At 40.4% G+C, this 12,557-nt stretch overlaps 1 protein-coding gene across 1 annotated transcript in view; it reads left to right on the forward strand.

Moving 5' to 3' along the window:
* The window catches only part of LOC146613792 (low-density lipoprotein receptor-related protein 8-like), an 83,088-nt gene that overhangs the window by 18,761 nt on the left and 51,770 nt on the right, over window positions 1–12,557 (forward strand). The window contains exon 3 of the mRNA XM_085378889.1: window positions 10,561–10,683. Coding sequence (XP_085235015.1) covers window positions 10,561–10,683 — 123 coding nt within the window. The remainder of the gene's footprint in view (window positions 1–10,560; window positions 10,684–12,557) is intronic.

Below are 12,557 nucleotides of genomic sequence, written 5' to 3' on the forward strand. Positions count from 1 at the left end.
TGCGTGTCTGCAAACAAATTGTAGAAATTAGTTGCTTTCTAAAATGCAGTAAGATCTTACCGGCTCATGTCACTTTTTCATGCTTCACTGAATAACATGCTGAGTCCTCTGCAAAATTGGACTTGCCTTTAGTTTGTATAAAGGCACAGTGTATTCCAGTGACAGTGCCAGGTTATAGGATGAAACTGTTGACATATGGCTGTAGATCAACAATATTTTGTGTCTCTAAACCAGGAAAAACACACAGGAAGAAAGGATTTTAACAGAAGGTCAGACACATGGAGAAGGCGTCACGCAGTGAACGCTGGTGTACGTGTGTATGTGTGTCGTCCTATATTTGTGTGTTTGCTTCTCTTGGCAAGCTTGTCTTGTAAGCACCAATGTATGCGTTATATCTGCAACATTTGTCAGTGTGTCAGCTCTGTGGTAGGGTGTACACGGGAGTGTGCCTGTCCACCCACGTGTATACTTCATATATGAGCTTGAAGATCAAAAGGCAGCAGACTGTCGCAGGAGCGTGAAAAAAAGCTCCAAAAAGGCTTGAAAACCTCTTGAGAAACTGAGATACAGATGTGTCCTGTTGCTTTCTTACAGATGCTTGTGCACAATCCACTATACTTCAGTGTGATGTTGCTCCATGATACTATTGGCTTCAAGGTAAATCTCTAGGGATTTAGCTAAGCTGGACCTAAAAAGTCTTCACTAAAAAATATCACTCCCGGGCTTCCTAAAGGTGACTAAGGAGCTTTTTAAGCTGAGGCTGCCCAGTCTTTTGCTTATAAAGGTGGTTTTTGTGTCAATGTGACCTGACAGGGAGGGAGAGAAAATATGTCTTTTTGGAGGCTGTGGGCTATAATTAGCACAGTGTAAGTCTTTGGCCAGTACACAAGGTCAGAAGAAAAGCTGGGCAGTGAACAGCAATAAGTAGCCTCCCTTACCTCCGGCATTCTGCATTACAGCATTGTGAGTTTAGTAATTATAGATGTGTGGTAGTCTTTACATGATCGGACATGACTTTTTCTTGCCATATTATTTTTACATGGCTATTTCACCTACAATCAAAGTTTTATTGATTTTTTTAATGTTGCCGATTAAAACTGAGCACTGAAATGAGTTCACGCTTTTCACAATACTTCGTCCGTCAGTGTGCAATTTTTAGGCAAGTGTGATTGCACTTGTGTGCTACTTCACTGACGTGATGAGTATTGAACATTAAATGTAATTTGCCAGAGATTAAATAAAAGTATTGGATCATCTATTAAATATAGACTGCATTCTTAAAATAGAAGTGCTTTGCTGAAACTTTATTTTCATGTGACTATTTTCTCAGTATTACTGAACCAACACAGATACAAGCAGTTGCCTAGAAACAGACAAAGTGGTTCTTATTGGCCTGTATGCTTATCTTCTTTTAATGAGTTCAGTGTCTCTTGTATAAAAATCCTGAACTCTTTTCACCCCTTAGTTTTTAACCATTTCCTGTTTTATTTTGAAATCATTCACGTTTTTCACTATATATATCTTCTATTATTATTTTTTATATATATTTTGTTGCTGTTGTTTTGTTTGCCCAGCCAGGTGCCTTCCTGTGTATTACGCTAAGCTTTCAGTTAAAGTTTGCGATTTTGTGAGGATACTGTGGGATCTTTTTCTGCGCCCTGTGTTTGTAGCCTCCTCTCCCGGGGATCGGCATTCCCTTACAAATTTAAAGAAAATGTTTGTTGTTGGTTTAGATATCACAGCTTCTGTCTTAATATTTAGAATGGTATAAAGGCTGTGTAGAAGGACCCACACACACACACACACACACAGCGTGTACAGCCGTGTACTTTCTGGATTGGCACACACACTTGCACTGCAGCTCTCCCAGATTGCGCACACCTCCTGACGAAGCCTGCTTCCTCTCCACTCCAGTGTCACTAAAAGCAGTAGAGAGCTCGTCAGTGCCATCACCATCACCTGTCCGCTCACCTGCCTGGCACCACCCCTTGAGCTCACTGCACCACCCCTCCCCTGCAGCTGAGTGAGGGACCACACCTCTGTCACAGGTTGTAATGTCATATCAGTAATCAAAAACTCAAGGCCCATCTTCTGGCCAATTAGACCCAAATAATGAAGCTTTAAATCACCATAACTTTGAATAGTAACAACCATCATTTATCACATGCTATTTTAATTGCAGCCCAGAAATGTAGGTCATGGTAGGGGTAATCAATCCATTCTCCTGGCTTTATCTTATTTCATTTGGTCAGTTTGTCCAAAAGGATGAAATGCACAGCACACAAGAGGGAAAAGGGGAGATTTCATCTGTAGATGCCACTACTTGGCTCTGTGTTTTTTTGGATCAATACTCTATCAACCAGTGCTGAGCTAGAGCTTAGTCCTGTGTGGCTTTTCATCTTCCTGTTGGTTCCAGTGGCTCACCACTGACCACACAGACCTGAGTGACAGGAGAAAATACGTAATGACATCCTCTATTGACAGATAACAACAGATAAATCGAATCAACAAGAGAAATTGTTTGCTGCTCTGAGGAGACTTAGCCAAGCTACATGAGGTTTCTCTGCACAGGCATGTATCTTAGTTAAAGGTAATGTAAATGCCAGAATTAATCTAATTAAATCCTGAAATTATTTGCGAAAAAACAATTTCAGGAACAGCTTGTCCCAAGTGTTGTCGATGCTACGCTGTATTTTGTATGCTATCATGATATCCCATTAATTTTAGCAGGGTTAGTCATTTGCATGCTGGTTTAAGCTAACGGGATACATAATGTTTCCTGCTTCGACAACACTCCCCTACTTCACTCTGAGCTAATGAGGCCATTTGTCTTCTGATCCACAGGAGAATGTGCTTATCACTGCATTACCTATTAAGCTTCTCATGGCCCCCAAAATGAAAGTGCTGTCATTAATATCCTTCACGGTGAAAAAAAATCAGAAGGAAGAAAATAATTCTTCTCCAAGGGGCCGGGTGTGTGTGTGTTTTTATGCATGTGAATGTCAGGTGATTGAAAGCTGTCTGCTTTTCTGCTCCAGAGCATCACTGAGTGATTGAGTGTGCTCTGCTCTTGACTCGGCACATTAATATGTTCACTCAGTCACACGACCACGTGTCCCCACAGAAAGGTTTACATTTTGAAACTTCATACTTGGTATTTTGAATTGTTACTATTTCAAACATCCCAAAATACATACAAATAAATGCATGTTAATAAAAATAGTCAAAATTGATCAAATTTAGGTCGTGAATATTTGAAATGAAAAATCATCTGAACCAGTATTTAAAGATGCACAACCCCTGTACCAAAAAAAGCTTGTGACATGGCATAAATTTAAATTAAAACAGAGTGCAATAATATGCAAATCTCATGCACATTTTATTTAAAACTTAAAGCATATCCATTTTTTAAACTGAGCAGAAGTACAATTTTTAAAAAATGTAAGCTCATTTTGAATTTGATGGCAGCAACATGTTGCAAAAAAGATTTGGGCCAGGCCATGTTTAGCACGGTGTTGCATCCTCTCTTCTTTTAACAACAATCCATAAACATCTGGGAACTGAGGAGAACAGCTGTTGGTCTTTTGGGAGAGGAATGTTGCCCGATTCTTCTGTGATACAGGATTGTAGCTTCTCAGCAGTCCTGTATCATTTCATGGTGAAAGGTCTGGACTGCAGGAAGGACACAGCTGCATGTGGCTTAGCACTGACTTGCTGAAATATGCATCCTGTTTCTCTTCTCTGAAATTTATAGAATTTCAACTTTGGATGATGAAACTTTGCCTCAGTCTATTTTAAATTAGCTTTGGCCCAGAGAAGACAGCAGCATTTCTGGATCATGTTCACATATGGCTTCTTCTTTACACGTTAGAGCCTGCATTTGCATAAACTGCATTTGTAGATGTCACAGTGAGCTGTGTTTCACAAACAAACGGTTCCTGAGCACATGCAGTAATTTCCATGGCAAAATCAGCCTTATTGTTAGCGCTGAGCTTCCTGAAGCCGATTATATGGTCGAGCAAAGGTACTGCGTTCGCTGTCCGCTCCACTCCAGGGACTGCCCGTCTGCCTGCACTGAGCTCTTTTGTCAGTTGGAAGCAGTGTAAAAAGTATGTGTTACAACCGGTCTTTGGGCCATTGATGTTACTGCTGTTGTTGGTACGTCAGTCAGTTGCGATGGAAAGCAAAGTTATAACATATAAAGAGCTGAAGTGAAACCGAGTGTTAAAAGCTATTAAAAGTGTGCACTGCAGCCACTGTCTGTGTTTTTCATACTGTATTTCTTCTGAAGTTTTTTTGGTGGCGCTCTGGTGAACTCCGCTGTCGCCCCCCTTTCTGTTCCAGCCCACTTGTCAATCAGTCAACATTCAGCAGTCGCTCAAGTCACCTGCATCCGACAACGTGCAGTCAGGATCTTGGAGAATTGCACCGGAGAGTCTCGGGTGGTTGAAAACTCATCTCCCCACTCTGTCTGGCTGAAAAGTATATGTGAACAGATGCGTTTGCAGGACCATAAAACCATCCTGGGGGCATGAAGACCAAGGACATCCAGCTTTTTGTAAACTGGATCTTTGAAGCTTGTCCTTTCTAAGATGTTCTTTTTATACCCAGTCATGTTACTGACCTGTTACTAATTAACCTAATTAGTTGCAAGATGTTTGCCCAGCTGTTTATTTTTTTAAATTACCACTTACTTTTCCAGTCTTTTGTTGCCATGTCTCATTTTTTTTTAAATATATTGCAGACATCAAATTCAAAATTAGCTAATATTTCAATGAAAAAGTAAAATGTCTCAGTTTAAACATTTGGTGTTTTTATATTTTATTGTGAATAAAATATGGGCTCATGAGATTTGCAGATCTTTGAGTTCTGTATTTATTTAAATTTTTTCATATAGTGTCTGGTCTTTTTTTGAATTGGGGTTATAAGATGTTATCACATATCTGCTGAAGCTACACTTTTCTTCCCAATTTCCCAACAGAGGTACATGTGAAAATACAAATCGCTTACACAGTAAGATCAGATATTAAACAGTTTTGAACCTGTCAGGTCTCTAACACAAAGTCTCTGCCATGCTCGATTTTGCTGAAGAAAGATTAGCTTCTTTACCAGCCAAGTGTTTTTAGTAATGAGACTGTCTGGTGATGATTGTCTCATGTTTGCTACATGACAACAAGCCTCAGTGAAACATCTTCTGACCAGTGGGCTGCTTATAGGGCTGAAATAGAAGCCAGTGCAGAAGCGCCAAACACTTCAGTTCCTCTACGTGCCACTTGAGGCTGGCCCCGAAAGGTGGTCAATCCCCATAGACTTCCATGTTAAAATTGTTTTAACCTCTATGGAGCCCTTTAAAAATCATATATGTGGATACTTGAATTAAATTTTGTAGCTTTTCCAGCAGATTTGACTAATAACATGGCTTGTGTGGTATAGTTTGTGACTCAGTTTTGTGAGTTCTGTGAGTGAAATTCTAGTGTTTTGTTAGTATTTTAGCATTAGTTAGCCAATATGTGCATCTCTGCACCTGTACAGCTTCTAGATGCAGCTTGGTAGCCAAGTTGGGAAGCGCCCGCTCAACCAAATATTGTCACATGTCGTTCTAAAAAATACAACATGGTGGTGGCTAAATGTGCCGTCCACGAGATGAAGTCTCAAATGCCATATTAATCTAGATAATCTATAGATCTGGCCTGATTCTGACAATATAGTCATGCCGTTCATTTGTGAAATTGACAATAAGAAGAGTTAAAGGGAGAATAGAAAGAGTTTATTACTATGCTAGCAACTGCATGAAGCTTAGTTAGCCATTAGCCAACAGTGCTCATGAGCCTTGTAATTTCAGAATCTAAAATCTAAATGCTTATTTATCCAGCTATGCGAACTTTTAGCTTGTTAAACTGAGATGCTAACATGACAGCACTGACATGACACTCGGGTAACAAAAATACTATTAGTTTTGCAGGTAAAAGATGTTGCCTGGAGATGGAATTTAAAATTTAAAATTGAAATAGGAACACAAAGAGGGGGGAAATCCTTTCCAGGCCAACATGTTGGGCCAGTTGAGTGACCAACCATGTCGTTTCTATCTTTTTAGCCATGTAGCTATCTTACATTAAAAGCAAAAAAAAAATAAAAAGTTTAAAGCTTGTTAGAAGCTCCTCAAGGCATGATAGAGCATATTTCATTGCAATTTATACACTAACACCCCCACCGCTGAGGAAAATCATATATCAGTCACATCAGCAGTGAGCCAAACTGACATATCTTATTCATATAAGGCTCAGCATCAGCCAAATGTAACAGCAAAACCAATACTTCATAGAGGCCTGCCAAACACATCCACTTGAATGGTTTTTAAGAAAGATGAAAAGGAACTGGAGCAGTGAAATGTTGACAACATCAGCCTCAGAGGAGGAGGTTCCAGGTGGGTTTGCCAGAGCATAGAGCTCCTTCCCACTGTACCTCCTCTAGGAGACATAACATGGCTGGGTGAACTCCCCTGTACAGCACCTTCATTCTCCCTGTGTCACGTCCCATTTGTAATGCTCACGACACGAGAATCAAACGACACTGGATTGCTTTTGTTTTTGAATTTTCTCAGATGCACGAGAGGCGTGCCTCTGTGTAATTGTCTGCCATTTATACTTAAACAAAGAGATGTACTGTTTTCAGCGTGTAGCTCTGCAATGCATGTGAGTAGTTGTGTGTAATTCATGTCAAGGGGATTTAAGTTCAGTAAGTGCTTTCTTTGGCAAATGCAGTACAGTAATATTGCCTGTTCCTATACAGTAAACAGTGTCCATTAGGGATCCATAAAGTATTATTATTGTTTGTCACCATTAGTCTTTGTCGCTATTATTCACTTGTTATTTCTCAGCTTTCCATCTAATGGCCTACCTCCTGATTCCCTTGTCACTTTCCCCTTCAGCCCACCCTCATGGTCCCCACGCCCCACGAGCCTAACATTTTAAAATGTTTCCTAATTAAAGCAGAAAGTCATTCCAAGCAGATGGCATGAGCTGGCCTAAGTAATTATTGCCAAGTGAACCATGGCCCCTGTAGACCTTGACTGAAATGAGTCGCAGGCTCAGTTGTACTGAGTAAGAAGCTCAGCATCTCAGCAAGAAACTGCATGACATGGGCACGCTTGACCTGGAGGGGCCACATACTGGATCAGTGTGAGATTTTCAAAGACTTTGTCATGCGATCAAAAACAGTCTTAAGTACACCCTTAACCAGCATACCACAGAACCTTACGCTCTCATCCTGCCCCATCTTTCTTTTCGTTCATCTCATGGGAGTCAGACTAATTAACACGGTATTAATACCCATCCAGAGATTTGAATGCAGAGGAATGAAAGGTTTGTTTGGGAAGTTAAAAATGTTCAACTTGGTACTGAATAAAACATTCACTGTACTGTGGCTTTTTCGAGGATTTGTAGGGAAGATCTTATGAGTCTAATTATTCTGTCGCAGGAGGTGTGGTACCTTTAAAGCTTGTATTGTGCCCGTGGGTACCCTGTGTGTTCCTTTTCCTTCTTTACCCTGCCAAACCTACATGAGTGATGATATATTTTAGAAATATGCATGTGTGTTGCAGGAAGCACACAGTTTGCATCTTTAAAAGTGATGTGCGCACACTGCTAATGAGTTTATACACTTGAGGGGAAGATGGGTTAAAAGGATATCACAATCCCCTGTTTGCCACATATTGTCTGTCTTCACCTTTAGTGAAAGCCCACATTACTAATGAGGACTCGTGTGTCACTTAAGCTACTTAAGCACCGCTCTGGAAAACCAGCACACTTTAAGCGACTCAAGAAAAATAACCATCAAAGGGTTTTTGCTTTGTTTTGTGGTAAACTTAGAGGCCTGGGATTTACACAGGCTGAGAAAAAAGGAAGGAATGACCTAGGGTTGAAAGAACAAAAGCAGTAGAGAGGGGGAGTCATGGAGAAAGGGGAGTGTTTCTCTCAGTAATGTAATAAGGTCAGCTCATAACGTTTTGCAAGAAAAGGCGAGAACGAATGTTAATTTAGAATTTTTTCAAGTTAATGAGACAGCGGTCTGTGATAAACACACTCACTGCTGAAATGCATGTTTATTGGAGCGACCCTGTTACACACTTAATAATTTCCTCTAATAACGTCAGCAGGGTTGAGTTGTTACTGGTTTGACGCCGACTATAGGCGCAGGAGAAATTGGAGAACGGGGTAATTAACAGGTTTTACAATTACAATACATTAGAGACAAGCAGGTGTTGGGTCTGTGTTTCCACAAACCCCGCTAATTCTAGAGACTTATTCATCATGAAGAAAACAAGACAGTCGATCGATCCATTACTTGCGCAAGGGAGGCCTCGTCTGTGTCCAGCACGACAATGACCCCAATGGTGGCCTCCTCTCGCTGCCTTTTATTGACAATCCTCAAACAATAGTTTACAAAGCACCTCCCCTTGCAACCCCCCTTTGGTTACATAGACAAGGCACTGTATGTAAGTGTGTGTGTGTGTGTGTGTGTGTGTGTGTGTGTGTGTGTGTGTGTGTGTGTGTGTGTGTGTGTGTGTGTGTTACCTCCTGCTGACCAAAGGGTCATAAACCCAGGAAGTTTACATCAAAAGAAACAGATCTTTCAGATAGGATGTATCTACAATAAAACCTCCCCCAGCACAGAGTGGCTGGAAAGGTGGTCAGGATCAAAGGAATGGCTTTGATCCTACTGCTTAAACTAAGACTGTACAAATTTAAGAAACACAATGGCAACATTCAACAATTAGACTTAACAGCAGGTTCCTATTTAAGTGCTTCTTGGTGACAGCTGACTGCTTTGAGGTGGGTGTGCAGTCAACCTGCTGCACGCTGCTCTGATGGATTGTGAAAAACAACATTGAACACCTACCCCACAAATGAATACTATGAAATATTCAGGCGCTGCCATAGTTTATCCTGAGTAACATACACTCTTCAGCACAACGGTAAGTGTGCATATCAGTGTCAGCACTAAGATAAAATCCACCTTTTCTCCCAAAGTGAATTTGTAAAGGACACAGACAGCATCTGGTGGTAAATTTAAATAATATAATACTTCACAGGTTGTCATCCATAAAAGTGCACACACAGGACCGAGCATGCAAATTGCACACTGCTCAGTATACAATGCATGATGCTACGTTACAGTACATGATGCAATACATTGTAAAGTAATGCAGTGTGTCCCAGGAATGTGCTTGCAGTTTAAATGTTACTCTTGCTCCTCTACCATTGCTCCCCAACAATTTGGGAATTTCATTTTGCCAGGAAACAGCAGGATATTATTTACACATGCTCAAAGAGAGGTTTAAATTTAAAGACTCATCTTACCTCTTAATTGGAACTACAGGCATATTGCTCGTGGTGCAGGAGCTGAAGTTGAAGTCCTTCACAGTGTTTGACCTAAAGGTTTGTTATAGCTGTGGCATAGAGAAGGAAATGTCGGACATCAAGAGAAACCTTTTTTGCCCAATGTTTGACGACAGCAAATAAAACCAAGGTCAAGAAAGAAGCTGCAGTAGTAGGAGCACTGCTAGGAAAGCCTTTTGAAATATCTTTCTCTATTTCTTTACAGCCCCTCAGCTAGATTTAAGCTCCCAGGACAACTCTAAATGCTATATCTAATTTGAAACATCAGTGCCAACATTGGAGCCAGCTTTGAAACAGTCGTGGCAGTGTAACAGCACCACAGATCGCAGCTGAGGGCTTTTAGCCAGTGATTTATTAGACTGTAGCACAGGTCCAGCTGAGGAAATTGAATGGCTCTGCCCTCTGCCTGTATCCGACTCTCTTGCAATACTAGCAGCTTAGGTGCTACGAGTGGAGAGTACTTTTTAAAAATGTTATTTTATGTGTGTGTGTGTGTGTGTATCTGTGTCAAGAGTTCATGTTTTACGTTACACTTTAAACAAAGTTGATGAGAATTTTTTGGATGGTAACAGTGAAAAGCTCTCGGCTGTTGGTGAAAGTTTTCTTCTTCTTGCTTAAACAGGCCTTTTTTCCTGACTCGTGTTTATTTTTGATTTCCAATTCTCAGCACGCCTGACATGTTTATCAGCCCGTGGCCTTGCTGGCATGTAACTTTCCATCATAAACAGGTTTGCGAGGTAAAAGGTTTAACCTCCCTGAGCTTGTAGTGTTCGGCAATCAACATCCATTTCACTGCTCTGTGATGGAAAACCTGAAGGAGAGATTAGACTGTTTTTGGAGATCAGCAGATTGAGGGAGGGGGAGGAAGAACGCGGAGGGAGAGGCAGTGCAATGAATAAAAGTCAAGAAAATGGGGAAAGTGTAGATAATTAGTGGAGGATATCTGGAAGGAGAGCATGCACTATAGAGAACTGCACAGGAATAATGTAAGAAATGATGAGACTGATCTCTGATGAAGGGAATAATTGCAGGGATTATGATAACTCTACCAATTTCATGACAGAAATCAAGTTCTGCTGCAGACTATATATGGCTTTAACTATTTTTCTAACATCCTGTCTTGATTCTTTTCTGCTCTGTCTGTGCTTCTCTGTCTGAGCAGCCAGGAAAACATGTGCCCCAGCAGAGTTTGCTTGTTTGAATGGGCAGTGTGTCCCAGGACGCTGGCGCTGTGACGGGGAACCAGAGTGTCCGGATGGGTCCGATGAGGCAGAGGAGACTTGCAGTAAGTGACATCATTCAGCTGATCACATTACTTGTAGTATAAAGCACTTTGAATTCAAGAACCAGACCATTTAGCATTCACCATCAAGATCAATTTGAAATTTGGTTTCAACTTAGTTTTATAGCACAGCTGGTTTCATGGTCACTTTATGAACGTTGTACACACCAAGTCAAGCCAAGTTTAGTCAATTAATGCACAGAACTAGAGGTTGTTTCACAGTGGTAGTGTTCTAAAAGGCTAATAAATGCATCCAAACAGCCTGGAAGGAAGGTGCCAGACTGTCAAAGTTTTGTCAGAGGGCCACCATCACCCTGTCACTAAGAATGTGTGGTACAATCTTTCATACAGACACAAAAAAGAGATAAAGAAAGTCAAGTTCTGACTATATGTTTTTGTAAAATTCTACCATCAGTGGACTGATTTGTCTAAATTTCCATGTCGCAGTTTGGGACTGCAGTCAGTGGCCCGAAGGAAGCTTTTAGTTCTTTGGAGTTCCTGGGAGGAAGAAATAGTTCTGGATACTTTGGGTGTAGTTTGTGTTTGTGCCATATTGGACTTTAATTATGTCAATGCGAAAATTGCATCAAAACTACAAAAAACAGTTCACTGTTTTTAATATTAACTTAAACTTCTCCAGCGACTTGTAACGTCAGTCAGACTCATTGGCACTGTGCAAAAAAGAAGGCGTGGCTAGCAAAGTGTATTGCTAGTGGGGTTTTGGGGGTATTTTGTGTGCTGCATTTAAATCACACCTTCTTCTTTGTGGTGTTGCCTCCTGTTAAACCTGTACTCAAGTTTTTAATTTCCTTCGTTATCATGGCTGTGATGGCAGTTAAGTTATCCCCCCTGCCTCCACTCGCCCACGCACTTCAGTATTCAGCAGTGTCTGATGCTGAGTGCAATAAAGGCCTTGATTCGTTTTCTGCCAAGCTGTTAGAACCTGTGACATCTGGCTGGCTCACTTGTAGACCCTGCCAGTCTCACTCTCCCACCCGTGGATACTGACAGCGTAAGGTGAGTTGACTCGATATCCAAGCAGGGACTCAAGTGTGGGAGGCTTGAGCCCGTTAATTGTTTTCCGTCTTTGACTGATAATTTTCTCTTTCTCCCCTTGCTGCTTGAGACTCTCTTGGGGTCAAACATCAGACAAAGCACAGAAATAACCTCACTCATACATAATAAGCTCTTAAGAAGAGGTAGAGAATAAATGCACAACGGAATATAGCTTCAAAAATCTGTTCATTGGGCAAATGATATCCTCAGTAATATTACATTAATAATAAAACTGTATTAGAGTTTAAACATTACAGAATCAGCACATAATATGTTTATATGTATGATTATGATCAAAATGATAATAACAATTATATTGAGATCACAGTTATTTGTCACAATTAATCATTGATTTGAGTTTATTTGAACTTTCATGTAAACATAACACATTCACATTCATTTTAAGTTTGTGTTAGATCTTTGCATTAAAAAATGGTCCCTCTTTTTTACCTACATAAAGTGCAGGTCTTAGAAGAACAATAAAAAAATATATAAATTAGCATAAAATAAATCAATGGGGAACTGTGTTCACTTTTACATTGTGGTACGTGCCAGTTAATGAAAAGTTCTTTTATTAAATAAGGTGTTTATTCATGTGGCCTAAGTACATCTCCTACAAGCTACATATAAAAAATTTCTCTTTCATTGTACCTGCATGATAGATGTGAATAAAACAAAGTCCTCAACAGCCCTCGTTTTGCATACAGTATTGCCACTTTGGAGAAATAACCGAGCAAGGGGATAATCTTTCCTCCAAGTAAGGTGACTATTTTCCTGAAACCTCAGTTACTTACTGTATTCATTGAACATATTTTTGGGGA

Source organism: Diplotaxodon limnothrissa, linkage group LG18, assembly GCF_057381915.1.
Source record: "Diplotaxodon limnothrissa isolate DT_005_m linkage group LG18, D_limnothrissa_male_GT1.1, whole genome shotgun sequence".
NCBI lineage: Eukaryota > Metazoa > Chordata > Actinopteri > Cichliformes > Cichlidae > Diplotaxodon > Diplotaxodon limnothrissa.